This window comes from Zonotrichia albicollis, chromosome 8, assembly GCF_047830755.1.
Source record: "Zonotrichia albicollis isolate bZonAlb1 chromosome 8, bZonAlb1.hap1, whole genome shotgun sequence".
Taxonomy (NCBI): domain Eukaryota; kingdom Metazoa; phylum Chordata; class Aves; order Passeriformes; family Passerellidae; genus Zonotrichia; species Zonotrichia albicollis.
In genome coordinates, this window is record NC_133826.1 from 15,156,763 (window position 1) to 15,182,837 (window position 26,075).

The following is a 26,075-nucleotide window of genomic DNA, read 5'->3' on the forward strand; positions in this document are numbered from 1 at the left end:
CAGACCATTGGATTGCACCCTTAATTCTGCAGTAACCTTGGAAAATTCATTTTCTTTTGGATAAATAGTATGTCTGTGTGTACAGCCTGTAGGACAACAGCAGGGGAAAAAAGGAATTGATACCAGTAATAGCAAAATAATGATAACTTGCTTTCACTTTGTAAGATTCATCTATATATAGTGACTTTATTCCTGTGAATTGTTTGATTAAAGCACATGAATTTACTGAGAAAATTTTTCTTTCAACTGCCTTTATGCAAAACAAGTAGTGATCTGACTTGTGCCATCCTAGCCTTTTCTTCTCGATGACTATGACATTTCCACAGCATCAGAGAATTTAGACAAAATGCCTTTCTTCCAGAATTTCTAACACTTCTTTCCAGATGAAGCAAAAATAGTACGAGGATCAAACTGAGAATCAGTCTTTGTCCCTAGGAGGTGAAACTTGCTATATTTCAATATGGCCTTGAAAATATGCATCCTTGGTTTCCTTCAGTTCTTTGCTGTGTCTCCATTGAAAACTCTGTCCCCTGTTTGTGGTTTACCATACTGGCTTAAACCACTGATGGAGATGGGTTTGTGACAGGAGGCTAAGGTGGGAGCTGGGGCTGAGGAGGAGCACACACATGGCCCATTCCTCATTCCTGTTAAGGTGGTGCTTCCCAGGCTCTGCTGTGGGCCTGCCTGAGCTCTTCTGTAATTGAGAGGCCAAAGGAGTTGACACATATTGCGCTGGCATCTGGAATTTTAGGAAAGCTAAACAAAAGCAGGAGATGTCTGTTATCATCTCTACCATAAATACTTTGAAGGAAGCACTCTGGTGGTAAAGCACAAGTTTAATGGCCAGCTTCATAAAGATTATTACTGGGTTTGATTTTACAGAGTGTTTTACTGGTGTACAAAGTGTACATATTAGCTGAAGTTATATAATGAGAATGTGATGGTGTGCTTTGTTTTGAGAAGGATCAGCAATGTTTTAATTGTCCCGATTCATTCTGAAAGGACATGAATTCACTATTGAGAACCTTTGCATTCATTCAGCATTGCAAGCTGATTTAGAACAGTTGTTCCAAAATACATATTGACAGTGGGCTCTCCTTGTGAGAGACAGAAGAGTGATTATTTTCACTTTGAAATCAGAATTCTAATGTTTTGAACATGTTCTTTCAGATATACACGAGCATATTTAATTTTTTTTACTGACAAATTTTTTCCACTCTAAGTTCTGATTTTGGTGCTATAAGATATTCTGCTGGGTCTCTGCACTTCAAGGATGGAGAAATTGATCCCTTAGTGTAAGTTTCATTTGCATAAGTATGCTATATCTCTGTTGCATAATTATAGACCACCACTACGAGCAGCAGATTATTACATGTCTGGAACTTGAAAAAATATTTTAATTTGACATTTTTGTATTTTTTGTCAGTCAAGGGTTGGTTTCATTTTACAGAATAGTTGAATAGGGAAATGATGATTGAAGTAGAAGCTGTTTCAAGCACCTAGTCTGTATATTAGTCATCTGCATGTTGCTATATCAATGTTTTATTCTGTAAAAGAGTTTTTCATTCTCTTTTTTATTTTTTCTGTAGCAAAATATAGGTATAAAAATGCATATGACTAACTTGGATTGAGAGATAAATCTCTAAAAATACACCATAGAGCACAAAACAAACACAACTGAAACAAACCCAAATAGTTTCATTTGCCACAGCCTAGTGATTGTCTAGACTTTGACATATATAAGAGAGCTTAAGAAGAAATACTTCCAAGTGATTTCTGTTTGTCTAGTGTTGACAGCTTTTTAAGGGTGAAAGTGAGGTTTTTTTCAGGAAGTGTTTATGGATTACCAGAGGTAAGTACCTTTGTTAACATAGCTGTGGTTCTAGAGAAGAGGGCTGGAGTTTCCAGTGCTGTTCAATTCCGTCCCACCGCCCTGTGGTGTCTGCAGGAGGCAGCTGGAAGCGGGAAGATCGGGCTCGAGGGAGGGCTGTGCCGGCACTGGGTCAGCCTGGTGCACCAAGCCCTCTCCACAGCTGGTGCCTCCTTCTCCTGCTCCTCTGAGCTGCAGGTTTGTGGTGTGGTGCTGAAAGGCAGCGCTGGTGAGCCCAAGATGTGGCTCCCAGCAAGGGAAGAGAGAGGCCAGCACAGAGCCCAGCAGATCCACGGGAGGCCCAAGCTGCAGCTGCTGGAGCTACAGCTGGAACACCAAATGTTCCAGTCGTGCTCCACAAAGTCAGGCTGGGAGAGGCCTCAGCTGACTTGTTCAGAGCCCTGTCAGGCCCCACCAGGTTCTGCCTTCTCCCTGTTTTCCCACTGGTCTGGGGGAAGCTAAACCTTTGTTTTCCCATGTACCACGGGCCCAGTCACCATCTTGCCTTTGGGAAACCACACTGGGTGCTGTCTTCAGGAAGCTTTTTTGGTTGTTCTGTGGTGAATCTCCTTTTGGAGTAAAACACTGTTTTGTACTCTTGTATTAGTATTGTTGTGGTTATTGTGATTTTTCAGTAAATTGTGATTGCATCTTATAATCTCTCCCAGTGTTTCCTCCACTATCAGGAGGAGGCAGGGCTAGGGGATGGCTTGAAGGAGTTTAATTTTCCCGCTGGGTTTTAAAGCAGAATAAACTTTAACAAAGTTGAGGTAGCAAATTTTGGCTAAGGGATAGAATTTGTGAAATGCAAATTAGAAAAAACTCTTAACTGAAATAAAAAATATTTTTTATTAATTTTCTGTAGGTGTGATTGACCTGGGGGAGCAGTCTTTCAACTGCTATTGGCTTAGTCTGGAGACTGTTTCTGCATGAATTGATAAATGTAGATTTTCCTTGATCAGAATAATAGTGTTTCTATTCCTAAGTATTTGGCTTTATTCCTGTTACTTTATTTGTAGCTGTTAATGGAAACTAGGCAACAGCAGCTTGTATGTGGGCATCTTAACATTTGGGTGTGTTTAAGACAGAGGAGTAGGAGCTTCAGAGGGTTTAGGAAGTACTGGGGAGATTTGACACTGGAAACTGAACAGCTGCAGGCTTGGTGCTTAAAATGACACCAGAGAGAGGCGACAAGGTGTGTTTGAGAAGACACTGATAGCTGTGAACAGAGCGCAAGTGGGGCTGTCATAGCTGGAAACTACAACTGTGAACTTCATTATGATGTACTTGGCATAATCATGTACTGATCAGCAGGTTTTGGTGTTGATGGCAGGGAGTTACTTTGGTGGGGTTTTTTATTTGGGAATTGTTTTAGGGTGTACTAGAATTGAGTACTAGGTCCTTTTTCCTCTACAAAAAGTGCTCTGTTTTCCCAGTGGCAGAGCTTTGAGAAGAAAGGAATTGGAGGTATGTCCATGATATATTCTCCCCCTTTAGTTCACAGGTCTGCAATCAAAAAACTTGTTTACTGTTGTTTGTGGCTGCCAGCACAAATACCAAGTGTATTGGAAGATCCTCTGGTTCCTCACTTGGATGTATTGCTGCATCCTAGGAAACCTTCTCTGAGTAGACCAGCGGTCCTGTATTCCTGGTTCCTATTCAGTCTCTAATAAATGGACAAAGAAATACCTTGAGTAATTTTATAATAATAGGTATGTTCTGTAGAGCAGAAGTTTGTGCTTGGAGGGAATTTAGGGGGAGCTGAAGTGATGTCCCCAGTGTTCTCAGCCTGTTCACAAGCCTTTTGTATGTCATTTTATATTACATCTGAGCTGGAAGATACTAAAACAAAATCCATTAGGACAAGACCTAACATTATCTCAACTGCCTTACATATAAAAAGATAGATGAAGACTCTCATTCTTCTGATAGAGAAAGCCACATGTCCGTTCCCCTCAAGTTCCTGCGGCTTTATAAACAAATATTTATGTTTATTCTTTGATAAAGCAGCCATAGAAAAAAGGCTGAGGCAGTAGATTGCATAAGCCTAATGGTTGGAAGATGGGATCCTCAGGCTGCTCACTGCTGTCTGGTCTCAGAGTGTTTCCATTCAAGTCTATTAAAAGCTACCTAAAAAAAACTTTTAAAAGCTTTTGAAACTGCGGGATTTTTGTTTGTTTGTTTGGAAGAAGAACTACTTCTTTACCTCCAGTGCATCTGGTTAACTATCAAGAGTGCCTGTTGTTCTTTCATTGTAGTATATAGGGGTATATTTTTCTACTCCTTAAGATGGTTTCCCACCTTTTTTAGTGGGTTTTTTGTGGCTATTTTTATTTTAACTTCACTTGCTAGAGCTGTGGTTATGTCTTAATGGTGATATTCAGTAAACCTTCTGACTCCTTCTCTTCAGTTTGGGTTAACAGACAAGTTCTTACTCAGCTGCATAATGTAAAATAAAAGGAGAACATTGTTAATTATGAATGACTAGGCTTATTAGCTGTGTCCAGACAAATATTGCAGAATTCTGGTGCCCTTCCCAAGGGTAAGTTTGAGATAGCTGTGAGCTGCCAGGTTTACTTTGTGTAGACTATTCCCAGCTCTCAGTAAATAATAACACAGACTTTTTGAACTTCTGTGCAACTGTTGAATGTGAATTTATATACATATAAGAAATTCTGGATGCAGTGTTGGCTCTTTAGTGGAGTGTGGAATAACATAGCATATTCTAATTGATAGTCAACTTACACATTATTTTTTCTTTCCAATTAGTTTTATTCCTCCCCATGTTTAATGCAGTTTGACCTCATGAATTCACCACATGAAATGGGGAATTAGGTATGTTGTCTTGGTTGTGCCTGAAGCCCTAACTGTTGTTAGCCTGGAGTAATTAATAGTAAGGCCCTCCATTGCAATCCTTTTGGAGATCAGTGATCTTGAAGGTTGGTTTGTCTCCAATTGACTATTGAAACAGAAGGAAGTCTGTTTCCTTTGCTTGTATTGTGCTTGTGCAGAAAGAAAATGAAATTAAAGAAACTGAATGTGTAGAATAATAATATTACAAGTTTTCATTGGTAAATCCATGAAGAAAATGGCAAACTCAGTCTATGTGCAGACTAAAAATTTACACTGCTATTGACTTCCTGCAGAAGGAAACATTCATGTGGTACTTAATGTATTCTGATGTTTTGTGAAATAATATTTTGGAGATTTTTTTAGTTTACAGGTGGTTGAAGTTATCAGTTTTATCAGTTGTGAAGTACAGCTCCCATGACCCAGATGACAGCTGTACCTTATCTCCCAACGACCCCATTCATCTTGGGTGGCATGTTCAGCAACTGATGATCTCTGTATTGTGTTTTAATAGCATTAATATTTACTTTTCTTTCTAAATCCTGGCAGTGAAGCAGAAGGTTCTGATTAAGTGTAATCCAAAACAATACTGTATTTCAAGACAGTCATATTGATTGCAAGCTGATATTACATTGCCCTTAAATGAAGGGAGCAGTTTATTTTCATAGTAGTTTGGTGTTACATACATAAATCTTTGCAATTTGAGTTTCTTTCATATCTGAATTATATAATGTGTTTGCTAATCTAGCCAAGACAGTTCATTACAGCTTATGATGGGAAAGTTTAATACATTTTTGGCCTGTGATACAATAATCAGTTCTGACAAACCTGTGAAGCTCTGAAGCGCTTCAATGGCTTAGACTGATTTTCAGCCATTAGTAAGAATTCAAACCTGAGAAGTCTTAATTTTTAACTGTGACTGAAATGTGTGCTCTTTTGTTTAGTTTATTGGTTTTGATCCTATATTGTGTGCCTAAGGATAAAAACACAGGCATAAATAAGATTATCTGATTTGTAAGGAACATGAAAAGATATGGATTGAAATAAGTTGCTGTTTCATAGACATTACATGGATGCCTCTGTTTTTTTCAGTGATTTGATGTTGGCTAATGGAAAACGTTAAGCATATTTCCTTCTTTTCTTTTTATATAAGTTTCTGACAGGAAATCTGTAGCTAAATATCAGTTTATGATTTCCATCTGTTCATGTATAATAGTGTCTTATAATGCAGTCCAGATTGCTGCCCAATGGAAATGTCCTATAGCAGGAGATAGGCTTTCAAGTGATTGTTGTACATACTAATTATTTTTGTAAATTAGTACTTCATATAATTTTGAAGACACAGAACTCATTTTAAAGACAGCTTTCTTGATGCAAAAATATCCACTAATTAGCAAAGATAGTGCCTCATATTTCTAATGACAGTATTTTTTAAAAGAAAGGTTTGCATAGTTGTACTACTATGGTAAAATAAGAAAATAAAATACATCCTTAGATTCAGGTAGGCAACAGAAAGAGGAAAATTGTTTAAATGTTTTTTAGTTGCAAATCTCTTTGATCTCTGCAGTGTGTTTCTCAGCTAGTGACAACTAGATTAGGGAGCATTTATTGTAACAGATACACCTTTAATTCTGAGAACTCAGGTAGTTTAGACTAATTAATAAAACTGTTAAAACTCTAGCTTTTGAAAGATGCATGTCAGCATATGTTTTACAGTGAAGATTTCCACCTTCTCAGCTGGGAGGAAGGACTTGGTAATGGGACCCACATGTTCCTGTATTGTGAGAAAACAAGACAGTGAGTAAAAAAGCCTTACGTGTGTTATTCGTGCTCTTCATCACATCGGTCTTGATTTTTGCACAACTGACTGTAAGTCATTGCAGGGGAGTTGGACTAGATGACCTTTCAAGGCCCCTTCCAACCCAACTTATTTTGTGGTAAATGGTGAATTGTTGTTGCTTTTAAACTTTGCAATCAAGTTACCTTAAAATACCTGTACTGCCTGAGAGTTTCTTGCTTTCACATGTAATGATAATCTGAATAATAATGTTAACATGATGGATCATTTTAATATTTTTCAGTTTAGGACTAATTTAAGGACAGCTGTATTGTGTGTTAACTGAGCCAGGATGCTGTCTGTGACTTCCAAATTGGGCTGGAAGTTCTTCTGAGCGGCAGAATGGTGCTCAGCCTAGTGAGGTTTAGCTTTGTAATAGCCTAAATAATTATTATCAAGAGCTCTCACTTGAAAAAAGTGTGTTTCATGTCCATGGTGAATTTCCTTTCACCAAGACAGTTTGCTGCAGTTGTTTTAGTGGCGTGAATGTGAATTTCTATGGGTTTTTGCAGCTCAGTTGTTATCAATTCAGAGCTGTTTTCAATGGGTAAGCTGATTTCCTGTGGTTTACCTCCTGTGGCTGTGTGCTTTGCACAGGGTGACCCTTCACAGGGAGCTGGGGATATTCCATCTCAAGTTCAGAAGCTGGAACTTCATGTCCGTAGTCATGCGGGAGTGGGTCTCTGTCATTTTGGAAAATGAAAGCTAATGGCTTCAGCTGCTTTTTGATGAATATACTGGATGAGTTTGTATCTGGGCTGAAAGCAGGGATTGTTCTCAGTGCTTGTCTGCACAGCAGATGTGCAGAGACAGCCAGTCTGGGTCCCGGCCTGTGTCAGTGAGCGGCGCGGGCCCAGCACAGCCCCCACTGCTGGCAGGAAATCCTGCTGCCTCTGTGGCACAGTCAGCTTCCGTCCTGGGGAGGGCAGCGAGAAGCTCCTCTGCTTCCCAGGTGCTGAGAGACAGGATTTAAAATCAAACCTCACAATACCTAAACCCACTCTTTTCCCCCTCTGAGCAGCTGGAAGGCTCAAGAGCAGAACAGAGCTGTGGCAGCTCTGTGCTTTTTCCTTCAATGGGAAATGTTGTATTTTGAAATAAAACTTACTCTGTGCAATTGTAAATACAGTTTTTAGAAGTCAATATATTACAGCAATTGTACCTCAGAGAATAACAGGTTAAAATAGTTCATGGTGCGTACAAAATTACTGAAGTTCCCAGATACTTTATAAGTACCATGTGTAAAGTCAAGCGAAATTTCTGCTACCTGTTGTAGTTGCAGCATTGTAGCATTGACTACAGAGAGGGGCCTTTTCCACAGCCTCTGGAATAAATGGCTGCTACTTTAACCAAATTACCATTGGGATAATATGTTCACATTTGGGAGCACAGAGGGGAGGCCACTTGGACAGAATAAACTCTTTTAAATTTGACATAGTTTTGCTGAAAAAATCACTGTACATATGTACTGTGGTTCATCCTGGATCTTGTTTAAGAGCTCTCTTCTCAGTTGGTCATAGGCTAGTAGTGTACAGAGATGTCAAGTCCTGATCTACAGCAATTTAGATACAGAATTTCCCTTTGATGAAAAGTGACCCATTTTCTCATTGATAGTGTGATGCATGAAACGTAGTGAGAATTTTTACCCTGAGTCAATTTTAACCCTGCATATTGATGTCAGCCCAAGATATCCTTGCCTTCCTGAGAAGAAGATAAGTTGGTATGAACTAGGTGTCAGAAGAGGTGTGAAAATATTTTGAAGTGGCTGTTTGGAAACTAAGTTACTTTAATCCAGGAATGTGGAAGTACTAAGATTTCAGAAATTATTTTAATATGCACAAGGGAAGTTAGTGTTTACAACTTAGATACAGCCATAGTGTTTCTGCCTTTTTAAAGATAAACTGTGAATTGGAACAGAAGATAAAAATGATGATGAAGTAGATATAGAACAGTAACTGAGGAGTTGAAGGATGAGAGTATGCACATTTTCAGTGTTCACTCATCATGGAGCTTCCTTTGCACCACGTCATATTATAGAGGACTATTGCCTCTTGACTTTCCCTCCATCTTTTCTGCCCAAACTTGTGTATGAATTGTTCCTACAATAATATGATGTCACATGGATAGTTCCCTCTTTAACCACTGCAATTAAATTTGCTGAGTATCAGGAGTCAAAGTTCAATTTATTTTATTTCCATTTATTTATTTTTAAAATTTATTTTATTTTATTCCTTGTCTAACAATGTTGCCGGAGAGTCCGTATCATGACAAAGTCCTTTTCAAGTTTCCCTCTGCTCACTCAGTCTGAAGAGTGAGTTCACTATTTAACATGTATCTGGAAGGTGATGTGTCATCAGAGTTCACCAGTGGTATTCTTTGCTTTGAAGTATCTCAGATAAATAATGCATTTCTTATAAAAAACTGTATCAATCAGTATACCCTCCCACAGAAGTTTATAGTAGTGCTTTTGTAGGCCCTGCCCCTAGTAATGGCTTGGATTAAAATAGCTTTCTGATTTAAAATTCTAAAGTAGTAACTTCCATTTCATATAGCAGAAGGGAAGACTTGTGTGTTTTTTCGTACATGCTTTATTAGAAGTACCAACAAATATTTATATACATCTTTACATGGTTGCAGCTTGTTAACATAAAAATGAACTTGTGAACCTTACTATTCATATATGCAAAAGTAGTAATTGAGGTTTATGGAATTTGAGGGTGGAGACTTAATGCAACAGCAAGGGAAATTTAAATAGTATGTACAGAAACCATTGATGGTCACTGGAGACTTAAACCAAAAGCACCTCAGGAGAATTTGGGTTCATGAATGGAGATGTGAAGAACAGAGAGGAAATGTTTTAGATTAATTTGGTAGTTTTCATACTGGCATAGAAAGAAGTGTTAGGACTGTACAGCTTCTCTGGGGAAAGCTGAGTTCAGACGGTACCTGCACCTCTGGTGAGGGCACAGACTTCTCAAAGTCACAGCGTCTTTGGGAGCTCGGGCAGTGACGTTTCCACAAACCATTGCTTTAAAATAGAGTTTTAGCATTGCTATTCATAGCTGTGCTGACTGTGTAATATTTCTTTAAAACCAAATTAAAACATCATCAGTGCCTCGGTATTGACAGTTCAGAACACTTCTGCTCTCAATGGCAGCAAAAGCATTATTGCCTTTAGAGCTCTGCAGGCTTCAGCCTTATTAGAAATGGGTTAATGCTAGATTTTAGCCTATTGACTATTGTTGGAAGCAGATTACTTTGCTTGTATAAATAAAATCTGACCACTGAAAGTCTTAATGTCTGCAAAAGATAATCTGACCAAATATGTGGGTGTTCCTAGTGTTTGGTTTGGGGTGCTTTGGTTTTTTCTCAAGACCAGTCAACTCTGCATACTGTGCAATTCTGACTGCTAACAAAGCAGTATGTAAAGCTAAATACACTTTCCCATCATAAAATGAGTATTTTAATTAACTTGAAACAGCAAAAGAGAATCTTAATTCCTCTTTTTCTCTGGACTTAGTGGGGCAATTCTTTTTGTCTTTTATTTCAGTGGCATGGCCTTACCCAGCATAACATTTGGCAGTTCTGACTTTTAGTAAGTTCAGTGATGGCATGTCTTCTGATAATGAATAATTGTGCTGTGTTGTGGTTAGGAAGCATTGGTAGAGGTTGATGAATACAAATCTGCTGTATCCCTCATTGTGTGGGACCAAAATACTGAGCAGGGGGCTGGAATTGTTTTTAGCTTTTTGTAACAGGTACCTGAGATGCAGTTGAAGGAATGGTTTGCCCTTTTCTTCTGGACAAATTTTCATCAAATAGTCCTTCTTGTTAAAAAAAAAAAGATCTGGGAGAAGATCAGAATATTTCTCATGCATGTAGGAAAAGAATTCCTTTTAATTAAAAAGCTTAATCCAATCTAAATCAGGATTAACACCAAGAGGCTTTCAATGAGCCAGCTGGCTCTCCTGCCAGAGGGAAGTTTTTTGTACAAAGCCACCTTACTGTACACATCACTAGCCTGGACTGTTTCTGTTTTTACCAAGCACAAGGAGCTCCATATCACACTGACATGAAATGAGGTCAAGCTCTTGCTTGTATAATTGTGATTTTACTAATCAATGTCTGCTACAAAGAGATTTATATTTGTGATGTTGATGTGCAGGTATTTGAAATATAATTGCCACTGTTCCTTAGCATGGAGAAGATGATTCTGGAAGGTTTGCATTAGCTGCTAGTTGTGTCACAAATGTTCTATAATGCATGGTTTCAAGCTGGTATTGAGGATTTCATGTGGGCTTCTCTCATGACAGTCCAGCTGAACCTCAGGGTGCGCCAGGGGGTGTGTGGTGAGAGGAGTTTGTAATGGTCCCTCTCTGCACCCCTTGGGCGCACAGGGCCTCTGCTCCTTTCAGCCCTCTGAGAGTCAAAGGGGAAGGGCTCCCTTACAGCAGGTGATTATTTCATTCATAAAGGAACAAGGTTGATACTGCCTGTATTTCTATTCCTTGTTCTGCTGAGAATAGCTTGGACTTAAGTGTCAGGAGGGGAAGGATACAGCAAAAAGAGTTTTCCAGAGATAATTAAAACGTTTTAGTTTCGTGTTTGTTGTAGTTCTAGCATTTAATTAAAAATAGGGGGGCTTTTGTACTTTCATTTACTTAAAATGGCTTTGATGTTCCTGAAATGTAATTTTTAAGTGGTCTGTATGTTGTTAGAGCTTATCTTTATTCATGCTTATCTTTTTGATCTTGCAGATGAGGTCTTTAGGCTGCAAACCTTAGACTGGAAAAAAAGATAAAGCAATATTTTTAATCTATGTTGATATTTTAGCTACATGAAGTAGAAAATATCTTGATTAACAATTCACATTTTTGAGGGAAAAATAAAACTTACTTCTGATTTATGTACAAAGCACCCAGGGTATAGAATGAAACTGAAGATCTTAAATTAAGCTAAGACCAAGATAAATAGTTTCTATAAAGAAAACAAAAAATATAATCAAGAGCTTATCTAATCAGTATTTTTAAAATGTAATTAAAATTAATTCTGTAATGATTTAACAACCGTGGGGCTCATGCAGCACGCAGGCTCATTTCTGTTTTTTATAACTTCTTTCAAAACTTCTGTTTTACACAAGCTCCAATAACAACATTAAGGTTAAAAATCGTGTTTATCACTGTAAATGCTTAATCTATACATAGCCAGTGTCAATTTAGCAAATATCACGCTCTATCTGTTGGTGCTACACAGAGTTCTTGTGGGGTTATTCTTGGTACTCCAACTTGCTCAGATTCCTAGTAAAATGTTTAGCTCTTCTACCTTAAGCACGTCAGCTGCCGTTCTGATCAGAAGGCAGTGCTGTTTGCTGTCTTCCTTTTTTTGGCTGTTAGAGCAGATGGCAATAGCTTGTTTTCCAGATTAGGTTAGTTTAGCCAAGATGTGTGAAGACAAGCAGGGGTATAAGTGCAATATGTTGCAAATAACAGTATGTCTTAGCAATTAGTTTTATTAAACCTGATGGGACTTACTAGAATACGGAATTGTCTTTACATATAGGCCTTTGAATGATTTTAACAGATAGTTTAGTAATTCTTTTTGTTTTTTTGCTAGTCAATACCCTTTTTAAAAAGTGATTGTATGGCTGCAGAAAGCTCATGTAATAATATAAATAACAAATATATATAGGTAAGTGCCAGTCTCTGGGCTGCCTTACTAAATAGAGTCAGACACTCTATATTGATCTTGCTTTTTTTCACTATTTGAATTGGATTTTTCTTGAAGGAGTGACATGTATATTTGTATAGTGGAATGCTTGTGACAACTGCATGTGTGTAAAAAACAGTTCCATTAACTTCCCTTGCTGACACTGGAGACCTGCATTAAGATATTAAGGCACTACAAATAAAGCAAACCCTACTTTTATATACTCAGCTGATGTTTATTATTTAGAGAACAAATCCCTTGTTTGCAACTGATTTTTCTTTGCTCTTATCATAGTCACAGTGCTTCGTAACAGATTACTGACAGTTTGGGTGTTCTGAAAAGTCACAAAGCTTTTCCTTGTGTGATTGCATCCTTCTCTTTACAGCTGTTTACTTGTCCCAAGGAAACAAGAAATTGCAAGTGACTAGGAGAAAACAAAAATGAATGGTGACTGTTGTGTTTGTTCTCATGCTAATTCATCAACTTGAAGTCAACACTTGGGTCGAGCAAACAGTTCAGTCTGAAGTTGGAAAGCTTATGGAGCTGCTTGACATATGCTTATTTTTAAATATACTACATCATAGTGCATAAACATTTTGCTTCCATAGATCTTTACCTAACTTTATAGTTAGCATTATGTGCAGTATTCAGGAATCATGGAAGTGGTGCTGTAGTTAGAGCTGAAGATGTGTTTTAAGTATGCACCTTCTGTTTTAAAGCATTTACAAACTTTGAAAATTTTCATGTTTGATGGAATTAAGTCTTTTATTTTTTCCTGTTTTATTGGATGTTGTTTTATCAAAGTGTTTGCTATGAGTAAATATGTTATTTCTGGGAATAACCATGCTTGCTGGGATGTCTAAACTTTGTGTGTATGTGGTGGGTGTGGAAAATGATTCCCAACATCACCTTTGCTAAGATTTATGATTCTGTTTTAAGCTGTTGTTTAGTTCTCATTCTTGGTCAGAGGAGAATGGATTCCATAGTGAGTAGGTTTGCAGTCCTGCTTGGGTTCAGTGTTTAGGCCAGTCATGCATTTAACAAAGCTTTTGGGCAGGGAGACAGCTTCAGAGCTGCTTGCCTAACTGGCCTGGGAGCAAGGTGGAAAGCGAGCTGAGGCACCAAGTCAGCTGGCTCCCCTGGTGCTGCCAGCTCCAGGAAGGCTGTTTGTTGGTTTGATGTGGTGTCCAGTAATGTAAATATACAGCAACAGTTTGCTCAGGGGCGGTGCTGGCCAGGCCAGCTGTCCAATTCCTTCACTTCAAGCCAGTGTGGCTGAAGTTTGAATCCACATCTTTTTCTTCTGCTGGGCAACACTCGAAGGCTGCTGAGCTAAAATTTATTCTAGGACTGAGTCTTCCCTCATCTGGGTGGGCACTTTCACAATGAAGCATGGCAGGCACATAAGTCAGATTGAAGAGAGAGCCTAAATAATATCTGTAGATACATACAGAAGGAAAATAGATGTAGAGGACAAAGAACATAGTTTGGGAAAGTAGAGACGTATGCTCTGAATTATTCTTTCAGTTACTTGAACTTCATTTTGACAGCCAGCAAGGCTCTAAATGTGTCTTTCATCAAGAGTGGTAAGTGCTAAGTTAGAAGGTAAAGAAGAATTTCTGATTTTGATAGATTTCTTTGTTCAGAAATCCCAGGAGGTTCTTATGCTTCTGTGAAAAATGTGAGGAATTTGAAATGTTTGGTTTTGTTAATCTTTAAATTGTTAGAATCCATGACACACTATTTTCTTTGGGAAGATTTTGTATGCAGTTATGCAGTTAATTCTTGGATTTGAAGTCAATGCTAATAAGCTTGTTTTACCTCAGACATTTATCTGTTTGAATGTGCAAGGAATGTAGACTAATAGCTGCTTACGATCCCAGTCATTTGTTTCTATAATCATTTAAATATTGTTCATTTGGGTGATTTGTTTCTGTAATTATGTAAATATGGTTCAGCTGGGTTTTCAAATATTTTTAGAAGTATTTATGGGTCTACTGCATTTTCACAGGTGATTTTATTAGTTGGGATCCTTGGCCTGTCCATTTCTCTCCCAAGTATTTCTTGTTAGTAACTTTTGAGCTTGTTGAGAAACTGCTTTGACTTGAAAGGGCAGTGACCTTGAAATGATGGCATATGGATGAAATGTTGCTATTTGTGCTTCTGCTGAAGGAGAAGACATAACTTGCCCATTATGTGTTATTTTCTGGTAGCATGTGATTGGCATACCAATTTGTTGCTAGCCATGATATTTTGTGGTTTATTGCTGCAAGAGGATGGCTCAAGAAATGTAAGTCATGCCAAGAGGCTGAGTTACAGAAATAGGATGAAGGCAGATTTAGAAGAACATGTAGACAAATGGGTGGAAAAACAAACTTGTTCTACTGTTTACAAAGCAGCTACTTCAGCCAGCTAAGGATTTTCTGCAAGTACTTCATCTGCTGGTAAATAATCAGTTCAGCAAGTGTTATTACACTGATCATATTGGTACTGCCTGTGTGCAAACTGTCCTTGCAGTTGATGAAAGTTTGTGTGCAGGACAGCTGCAGGTGACAGAACAGAGTTTATCCCAAGGACGTAGCAATTATATTGTGTATTACAGTTGGGGAAATTCAACAAGCAATAATAAAACAGTGTGAAACAGAATATTTTATGCCTGAAAATTATCCTGTACTATAGTCTTATGAAAACCTCTCTTGTACTCAAAGGTATCACTTACTTAAATGCCACATATCTTTTAAAATGGGTGTAGTTATATAACGTGAAATTTAGAGTGTATGATCTTAACCCTATTTAAGCATTTGGCTCTTAATAATTTTGCATAAGTATTTTTCCTACAACACGAGTTTAAGACTTTGGGACATTTTGTCCACTGAATCTCTGAGAGGAAAGAAATCACCCATCCTTATTTTTAGAATTTTTAAAAATTGTTTTCAGTGAAACCAGTCCAACCTTATGTAGATAGGTTCTTGTAATCAGAGTTATATTTGCAGGGCTGTCATCTAAGGAGATGTTTTGGTAAACATGCTATATATTTAGTAAATATACCTCCCTATCTTCCACATGTCAAATATCTTTAAAGCATTGCATTTTCTGCCATATTTCTAAACACATATTGTTCATTTTTCAGCCATTACAGGGCTTCTTCTTCTAAGATTATTTAAATTTTATAGAAGAACAAATGAAGTAGTTAATCAAATGCCCATTAACTCCTCAAATTCTCTAATTTCTGACTACATGGGTACCCCAAAGACTATTCTCAGTTGCATCTTACCATTACTGGACCTCTTCCCTTCTCCAAATAAATTAACTAACCTTATAAATAGAAAAAAATCGATATGCATCATGCATCATTTTAAGAGTTAAACAGCCTTTTCAGTAAGTAGCAGAAGAGTTTCCTGACTTCACAGGAAGAACTGCCAACTGTTTGTGATTGGGAAAAAATGTGCACTTTTACAAAATTGGCAATTTTCATTACTGTATTACTTGTAGACTAGAATGAAATAGGCCCTCAGAATGGCTGACCAGGTTAGACACTTCCAGGTGCTTCCTCTTGCACTTCAGTAGTTTATATCCTTCACTTCATTTCAGATTTTGTTTTTTAAGTATTGCAGTTATTTCAAAAACGTGATTTCATCTTAAAAATCTGTATGTAAAATGTAAAGCCTCCTTTTTTTTCCATAATAGGACTGTCTGTATACATCAGGCTTGTGAAGGTTCTGCTCCTTACCTGAGTTCTTGCTTTCCCTCCTGCAATGGAAAGCTGAAGGTGGTTGGATGCAATAGTCTTTCTGCTAACTGCATCCAATCATGCAGCTTTTATATCTTATGCATGGTCTTTAAAGTGCCCTTATCACACTAATTCTTGAATCATCAAGGTTTAAAATACCTCTTTGCTTCTCATAAATCCTCTTGCAAATCATGTCTCTTTCTCACAAATGTTTCTCTCTTCCATGTAAGCGTTATCAGCCCTGGGGTTCTGTGCAGATATGATTAAATCTGGCTTAGATCTACTACTCTGGTGTAGAAAATACCAACCAAATGTGTTTCATTTCAGCCTCTCTAGGTGGTATTCACTATCCGTGTAGCCTTGGGCAGCCACATGGTTAACTGTGCTCCCTACTGAATGCTTCCTCTAATCTGTTACTGGCAGGAAGGGGAGACTTGCCAGCCCCATTCTTCTGTAGCCATCTTCAGAGAGATGAAACCTGAGTCTGTTGCCTCGTCTCTTTCCAAAATAGGACATCTGCCAGCATTGATGGGAGAGGTAGCAAATGAGAAAGGAAGGAGCAAAAACTGTGACTGATGTAGTGGGGAGCAACAGATGTCATGTGGAAAATTGAGATACACTCAATAAGCATTTCCTACAAACATTTTCCTACTGATGCAACTTAGTTATGGGGTGTGAGATATGAGCATATGAGAGAGTGAGTGAGTTTAAGCTTTGAAGCGTTTCAGACAGATGGAATTTTGTGGTTTAAGACAATTTACGTGGAATTACAGGGTAGGCTATTCACAGCTTGATGATTCTGCTTTAGAAGTGATTTTATGTTATAATTAAAGAGATTTGGTGAAAGAGAATAGAAGAAACTGCCTAAAGAATCAAGGGAAGTAAAGGTCAAGAGCTGCTGCTGTTAAAAGTGTGTCATCTGTAAAAAGCTATACCCTGTAAAAGAAAATAATACAGAGAATTACAGGTTACTCTTGTGATACCAACTTCAGCTTACACTATTGATAAATGCAGATTTCTTTGAATACATTATTAAAGGCAGTATCACCACACATGAGTGAGAAAAAGTGTTTTCACATCTGTATTACAAATTGTATTAAAGTGCATACCTGTCTAGAACAGAAAAAACCTGAGTCTGTTACCTGTTTTGTAAGCACCTCTTGTTTCTATTCTTGTCAAACTTCAAATTAATAAAATCATCTTCCATTATAATTTTTAACTAGGAGTATTGTAGAAATCATGTGAGATATTTCAGGGATGTCACCATTTTCATGGTGCATTATAGACTTTCCTTTCGAGATGGTGGCTCTAAAGACAATGACGTCACTGTGAGTCACAGAGTATGCTCTGTGTTCCCTAAGCATATTGTTTTCTAGGCTTTATGTTCTGTGTTGGACTGTCTTCATTTTTATTGATGAAGTTTTGTTCAGATATGTCAGAAATACATACTGCAGTTTGTGTTTCCTTTATTGCTCAGGAGTTGCTGCTTTTCACCTGATTGTGTTCTAAGGTTTGAACTTCAGAATTGGTGAGACATACATTGAAATTTTATATTTTTGTTCCTTAACAGAAAGGGCTATTGCAAGGCATGAAGTCAGAGAAATAGAGCAACGTCACACAGTCGATGGTCCCCGACAAGATGTGACACTGGATGAGGAAGATGATGTGGTGATTATTTACAACAGAGTACCCAAGACTGCCAGCACATCCTTCACAAATATTGCCTATGATCTCTGTGCTAAGAACAAATACCATGTTCTACATATCAATACAACCAAAAATAACCCTGTTATGTCTCTGCAAGATCAGGTAAGCTGCTGAATTTGGGATGTCTTTATGAAACCAGGGAAGAACACAAGAAAAAAATTTTGCTCTTGTAAACTTGGGTGTTCTGATGTACTTAACTTCTTTGTCACATGTTCCAATATAAATGAAATCTAATGTTTTCATATTTTCTTTGTAGAGAATATTATTTTTAATAGGTTGAGGCTTTTGCTTGGCTACTGGAGGTGGTAAGTGTCTGTTTATTGGACAAAAACGAAGCTAAAAGGGGCGTAACTGGGGTAGAAATGACCTTTGTTGTTAAACTGTTTTGGCTGTGTAATACAACTTGCCTGTCATCTCCATCTGCAGTGAATGCAGTCTTAGGCAATTTGCTCTTTGAATAGTGCAGGCACTGTGCCATGCTGTCAGGGCTAGACTTGTGTCTTTAGTACTGGGGCTGGTCAGGTCTCACAGGTGATAAAAAGCATACAGAAAAGTGCTTGTAAATAGCTTGCTCTGCAAAGGACAGGTCACTTAGCATCCATTAAAATCCTCACTAAAATCACTGTAGTACTGGACTAGAAATGACCATGGCTACTGCATTTTAAAAAGATGAGGGTTCAGTGCCATGTTTTTTATTAGGCTGGGGTGAGGAAGTAGGTTTATTGGTTTATTTTCATTAATATTTCCTTGGCTGTCATGAGTGCACTTGCAGAGAATCCACGTTAGAGATCTGAAACATCACTGTCATCATCCCTGCCTGTAGAACAAATGTTTCTGAGCTCTCTGCTGCTGATTGTGTGCTGATCACTGAAGTTGATATGCAGCAGAGGCAAGAGCTGCTCTGCATTGCAGCATGTCAGCTCTGAGCCGTCCAGCTCCTCTGAGTGCATGTCTGCAGGCTGAAGCAGCTCAGCACAGCTGGGCTGGGCCAGGGGAAGCAGATGCTAAAGGTCCTCCACTTCTGTATTTTGGAGGAGGGTTTAGGTAGGGATCTCTGTGCAGAGGAAATAATGGATTTGGGTGATACTGGAATCTGTTTTCTGATAGTGGAGTTATGTTACTGTGGAGTATTTCCTCCTGTAAAATTGTTTCCTACATATGGAAGTGGTACTGTCATACATGATTACTCTGATTATGAAGTCTGGTAGTCACCACTAAAGTCCTGTCCACTGCAAAGAACAAGTACTAAAGACCTGTGCACTAAGAGCTGGGTGATTTTTCAAAAGATTTAATAAACCTATTAATTACTAATTTAAAATCATGCTCAAGTCAGGTATACCTAGTACTGCACTTCCCACCAAATTCTGTTTCTTTCAAGGTGTCTTTTGAAATGGAAGTCTGTCCTGGAGGATAGGAGAGCTAGTCATTGAATAGGTATAAATTAAACACAGGCTACCTTAAATTTCTACATCTGTTTGAACTTAATTCAAATAAAATTTGTTCTTTGCTGGCTTAGTTTTATAAAATAGAAACTCTTCATCTTCCCTCTAGTGATAATCTATTGAAAAATGAAAATCTGTCTGTGCTGAGCATATACACTACTGTCAGTCCTACCTTCATTTGATACTATGCTGTTGTCAAAAGTGGTAAATAATGTAGTTTAATTAGACACTTGATACTGGTTTTTTTGTGGCCATTAACTGGAAGATGCTGGCAATGAAGAACTTTGTATATTGCATAGTTGTTCAAAGATGCAGAAATAATTATTCACCTTCAATACATGGAGATAAGACCTTGACATTGCAAGTCATACTGCATAATTCAAGAGATGGCAGGGGTGCTGAGTGGTAGCTCATGATGTTTACTCTGTGTGGGCTTGGATTAGCATGGCGTATTCATATGCCCCCTTCACCAGTATAGCTCATTTGGGTGCATTAGGTGTATTTGTGCCAGTAGTAAAATACATAAACATATCATAGAGACAAAATTGTTCTGTTAGTGATATTGTTTGTTTAAGCAAATCTGCTTAGGTAAGGTGAAGATCGCTTTGGGCCTGGCAGAAATTTGTAAATTCGTGAGTGTTCTTTTGTGCAGTTTTTCTGCTGTACTTCTTCCAAACTACTGTAATTCTGTAACAGATTCTAAGTTCTCAGCCCATATGTGAAACCTTTACTTCTTGAATGCAGTATGAAACAAATGATATTTAAAATCCACTCCAAATATAGTCTCTATCTGATTTGAGATAAACTGATAAGAGTTCCTAACACTCATTTTAGTTTCAGGTGGAACTTGTCCCAGGAGCCTTCCTTTCTTTTGCAGCACCTCTGGCAGCAGGATCCTGGGAGCTGCCTCTTTCCCCAGGCAGGGCTTTTTCTTTGCAGCAAGCTGAGTGCTGTGTTGCTCATGTTGCAATTCTGACCTGTGTGCTTTTCTTAACTAAATCAGAGTAGTTGTTTGGTTGAGTTTTACTTGCTGCTTGCACGTTTCAGCAGTGACACTTTGTCCATACAAGAATGCCTGTGTCACATCAGGATGGCATACCAGTCACACAAACTTTATTGCTTTTGTTACATGGTGAAGTTGTCATTGAAAGCACTTAAAATTAAATTACTGTTCTGCATTACAGCATGAATTCTTGATATATTATTTAAAAAGTGGGTGTGAGAACATTCTCTGTACTGTTATGAATGCTACAATTATCCAGTGTTTCAGTCCCTCAGCTTGCTGGCTTCTGTTTCTTGGGTTTTTTCTCCTTCAGTTTCTCTCTCAATTTTTCTCTAAAGAGCACCATGAACATATATTATCTTGCTTCCAAGTACATTCTAAAACAGTTGGTCTCTCGGAGGACAGCACAGTCATAATGGCTTTAGTGGTACTTATTTCCTCTGCTAGTGCAGGTTTCAGTGGCTGTCAGAAGTGGAACAAGTGAAAAGCCTGCAGCAACTCTGCAAGAAATGGAAGTACTGATATGTGCTTGTGGACATTTAAGAATTTTTCTTTTGGAGTTAGATGGTCTACTGAGTACAAGTGTTGCATATGTGCCAATTGTACTTTTCCTTCTGAGCAAGAAAGAAAAGTACAAGGCAGGTAGCTCCAAGGCAGGTATCCTGTGGCTGAACTGGTGAACTCAATCTTTTCACCATCTCACATAATTGATTCTCAGCTGTCCTTGCCTTGAGCTTGCTTGTGGGTGTTCATGGCATGCAGCCAAACGTGTGCTGCTTGCCTGTTCCAGCATTCCAGACCTGTGGTTCAGAGCTAGCTCAGACATGCTCACACACACTCAGACTCATTCTTGCACACTAGCACACACACACACACTTGTGCACACCCAGGCACTCTCACACTGAGACACAAGCACAGTCACATGCACGCACATCAGATACACTCAGACACACAATCACACACACTTGCACACGTGTGCACACATGCATGTGTGTGCCTGTGTGAGTGTGTGGGGCTGTGAGTGTGTCTGTGTGTGCATGAGTTCATGTGGGAGTGTGCAGTCAGACTCTAGGGAAGAAGCACTGATGGCTGCAGTTACTGGACAGAGATCAGAACTTAGAGCATCACTTTCATTTGCACACATGGCTTTTTCTCAGACCAGCTATGCTGGTTGGGTTTTTCCTTCTTTTGGCTCACTGGGACTTGTTTTAAATTCCTGCTGTCCTAGAAACTGAATGTGTTTAACTTACCTGTCAGGACATCTTATGCCCCTGGAGTACCTTTGATCGGGCTTTTTAATTCAGTGAACCTCAGCTGATTTCCCACTTACTGAAGGCTGTGAAGCAACTTTGTAGCTGATTATATAAAAGCACCCTGAAACAGCTTCACAGGAATTCCATTCACATCTATCTGAACTTTTAAAGTCGCCTCAAATTTTATTCAGTTGGGCTCTGATGGAGAAGCTTGCTCTGTCTCTTGAAAGCTACAGTATCTGCTAAGCCCTGAAAAGAAAGGTAAAATTGATCATATTTAACAGTATGAAGCAGTGAGCAATATTCATGTCTGACCTAAAACGTGTGAATCCAGACTCATTAGGCTGTCCGTGACCTGGAACAATTCTGGCTTTTGGAATGCTGCAAATTATGAGAGGAAAAAAAATCTCTTGCCTGCAGGCTAGTTATAGGTGTTAAAAACTATAGTTCTCAGGGGCTCAGCATGTTGCAGGTCCATCCTAAAACAGATGTCAATGTCACAGGTGTGTTATAAAACCTTCCTAGCCTTCTCTTACCTTGGCTGGTGTTAGAGGCCTGAAACATCTACATTTTGATGCCAGATGGCTGGCATGGGGATCTAAAACAAAAAACTTATGATTTTGTACTTAACATTACCTTATATCTAGTCCAAGTCTATTAGAAACTGAAATTAGAAATCATCCCAGATGATACAAGATTTTAAAAAGCTCATTCATGGAAACGTAAATGTACACTTTAGTATGTGGGCTGCACTGCACAGCCTAAATAGCATAACTGGTTTACTTGGGGAGTTGTATCAACCAGCCATGACATTTAGGGTTTGTAGGTGAGGGAAGGAAAGGTGATTGATATTTTGTGTTTAGGAAATATCTTTTCCAGGTAAAGAAGTATTTATAGCTGAGGCTCTCCACTGAAAATATCTTGTCATTAATTTTGGAAAGATACAGTGAATGGACTTGTGGTTTATTTCAGTTTATTTACTGAAGGTAAAGATAGTTCAACTGGATTCAAAGTCCCATATTAACAGTTTGTGCTATGGACAAAACCAGACAGAAAGCCAATGCAGTTTATAAAACACCATTGTGTAACATTGTGCAGTGCTTTTCAGCTAGATTTGCCACCATTTTAATGTGCAATATATGCTTTAAATTTTGTAATGCCACTGACTGTGAAACTTGTATACTAAAAAATTCATGTTGCCTGTTATTAAAAATTAGTATAAATTTCTGTTATCTGAGCATCCAAGAGCCAGCGTTTAAAGAAATAAGGTTACCAGTCTCTTAAATCATAGACCATGAGTTTCGCACAATTGAAGAAACAGCAGCAGGCCAGACTCACCTCTTAAAATCTTCAACTGGTATGTTATAATAAATAGTAAATACTATGCTTCAGGACACTCTTAATGTACTTGTCCTTACAGAATGGTAGTTAGTGTGTTGTCTTGAGCTCTTTGCTTTTTTGTCTCTTGTTTCACCTTAGAATCTTTGTGGTTATCTGTTTCTCTGTATAACAGAAAAGATATTGCAGATGTGCAGAGAACATTATCTTTTAATTCACAGCCTTAGAAATGGCATATCTTTGTCAGACAGCTCGGGCAGTACAATTTTATCATCCTCTCTTTATTATCCAGTTCACTAGTTTTGGAATAACTTTCAGTTACATGCTTTGATGTTAGAATATTCTGTTCATCTAGTAAAGCCAAGCTCTATCAGGATTTGCATGTCCCACTTAATTTGATCACACTCTGGTTTGGGGCATGTGTCTTATTTTGTTCTTTGAAATGTAAAGCTATTCCTGTTTTTGTGAAGTTTGCCAATAAGTGCTCTATCAGCCCTCATTCAAGGGCTACTTCATGCTTTAGCATGAAAGTTTCACTGAAATGTTAGGCTTAAGATGACTATTCAAAATAGCAAACTGTAGATCTGATTTACATGGTATGCATTTATAACATTTCTGGATTACTTGTGCATTGCATTTTGGGATGGAAGAGCAAATGAACCATCAGATTTGTTTCTTATATCCCAATAAAATAGGTCTAAGAACATGCTGTAAATCTAGTACACTTTTATTTGAGGGACTGAATATCAGATCAGACAGACAATTCCATAAAATACGTACTTGCATTTCTACTGAAAGAATCCTTCATTCCTTTGCAATTACAAATAAAATGGACTGACAAAAATATAAATGTTTGTTTTGCTGATGTTTTTGTGAAAGTTTTCCTTGGACTGTCCTTCTGATTGCTGTATTCTGGTTTTGTTAGTTTCTGATCATTCAGTTCTGATGACCTAAAATCAGTCATCTGTATGCTGCAGGAAAGTCTATTTTAGGGGCCACAATTTTTTTTTTATAATACTCAAAATAGAGTTTTTAATCTAATGCATTATAAGATTAAAAGCCAGGAAAGGCCGTGTATGGGTAAATGCAATGAGGCATACAGAAACACTTTTTGTTGCCACTCTCGCAGGTGCGCTTTGTGAAGAACGTGACCTCGTGGAAGGAGATGAAGCCGGGATTTTACCACGGCCACGTCTCGTACCTGGACTTCGCCAAGTACGTTCGCGTGGGCTCGGCCGGGCTGCCGCGCCCTCCAGCGCTCCGGCCGGGAACTGCAGCGGGGGCATGCCCGGCCCCGCCTCCCCGCAGTGCCGGAGTTCGGGGGCGATCTTCACCCGCTGCTCTTGTTTTCTTGCATGGTATACTGGAGCCGAGTCTCATTTAAAAATGAAAACGTTTATATACTGGGATTAGTATTCCCTGTCTAAATCCCAAGCTTGTTTTGCTGAAAATCATGGCTTTTTTTAAAACTCTGGCTGTTCTGTTTTAGGATTGGCTTCCCATTTGGGGAGTTTTAACATACCTGTTCTCAAAAACGCTTCATATAAAGAGTAACACCACCTGCCTCTTAAGTTATGTAATTCTTCTCTATCTTAGTATCTCTTTACACTTTATCAAAATATGAAAAGTTGTCTTTTGAAGTAGTTTTCTGGTCTATAATAGTTTGATTTGCTAGAAAAAGCATTGAAATAATTCTTGTGGAGTTAAATGCTGCTACTTCTAAAATTAAATTAAATAAACGATCTTAAAAATCGTCCCACTGACTTCAAAGGTTCAGGATCATATCTTTATTCCTACTTTCATGTGTTTCTTTTCTTGTCTTATTTTTGCTTCTGGATCTAAAACTGTGATCCTTAGTACCTCAGTCTTATGAAACCTCCCCTTGAACTGACAAGTCAGTTTTGCTTAAGATGCTTACTAGGCAGTGCTTCATCTTGCACTTGGAGCATGTGGAAAATTATTTAAAATTGAAAGTGGCATTTTCAGATCTCATTACATTTGACTGCACAAATGATAGTAACCGCTACTTTTACCTCTTGCTGATGGTCACTCAGTGTTTCTATGTTTCTGTGCATTAAAGTATTTATTTAAATTCTTTTTTGTATGTAATAATTCCTTTTGTTTAGTCATTCCTTTTAATTAGTCATTCTGTCATGTACTCTGATTTTTAATTTGGACTTTTTATTACAAAGAATGAGATGGGGAAGTGAGACCTGTGCAGATTCCCAATACAGTACATTATCAGAAAATGCTAAAAGCTACAGTAGTAGCTGAAAATAACCAGTGTCACCAAGTTTACAAGAAGAAACAGGCAAAAAGAAGTTAGTGACAAATCAGTCAATCAAATAAAATACATCAAAATTTATTAGTTTCCTTTCTGCCTTTTTAAAATTAAAATGCTTCAACATTAATAAACGCTTGAACTGAGTAATGGCTTTCTGGTGCAGCAAAGCTGAATGTTATTTTATACATTAGTTCATAGAGCTGAAAACATTCTCAGATACTGGAACTCTTAAAACTAGAATATTTTACATCTAGAAAGCATCTAAGCAATTTCACAATTTCTTTCATCTGCATCTTCCCTCCAGGACTGTGTTATCCTTGTCTTTGTTGTTTGTTATCCTTTCACTTGAGTGATTTTTTTTTTTCCCCCACAACAGCTTGCTTTCTCATACTTTGGGTTTTCATTATTAAAATAATATCTTGAATACGATGGTTGTGCTTGGCAAGGCCCACACCTTTAAGGCTGTGAGGTATGTTCTTGTAATGAACATTCTTGTAGTTAAGAAGTGTAAAATATTTCAGAAGAGTCAGTGCTTCCTTATCCATGGACATCAGACTTAGGTCCACCTTCAAATATCAGAAGTACCTCTTAAAATATGCTGAAAATTAAAGTACTGGATTCCATTGATAACTCACAGTACTGAGGGCAGGTTATTGTAATCCATCCATGTAGAAATTATGCTAATAAAAGTTAAAGTTTTTTCCCTTTTCTTTTTGTTTTTAAAATTTCATATCGATTTATTCTCTATTTTCTCTGGTAAATAGTTGGGAAAAAAAGTTCTTTGACAACGCAATTGCCAATTCATTATCATTATTAATAAGGTTACAGTAATAATTATGTTACTGGTAGGTTTATATTACTGTAACTGAAACTAGTTCTTCAAGCTCATGTGCAAATGCAGGCGACTGTACAATGCAGCACAAGCATTTCTAAGGGCTTGGACATCTGCATTTAACCCACAGATATGTGCTGTTCATGGGCTGAGTCTGCTTCTCTGTGGAAATGGTTTGTTTCAGCTTCCTCAGCACTTGCAGCAGTCTGTGGAAGGGGACACC

The 26,075-nt window shown here is 38.1% G+C and overlaps 1 protein-coding gene across 1 annotated transcript in view; it reads left to right on the forward strand.

The window, feature by feature from the left end:
- Positions 1 to 26,075, forward strand: part of HS2ST1 (heparan sulfate 2-O-sulfotransferase 1) — a 74,145-nt gene that overhangs the window by 39,603 nt on the left and 8,467 nt on the right. Inside the window, exons 2-3 of the mRNA XM_074546078.1 lie at positions 17,564 to 17,802; positions 23,866 to 23,951. Of these exons, the coding sequence (XP_074402179.1) occupies positions 17,564 to 17,802; positions 23,866 to 23,951 (325 nt within the window). The remainder of the gene's footprint in view (positions 1 to 17,563; positions 17,803 to 23,865; positions 23,952 to 26,075) is intronic.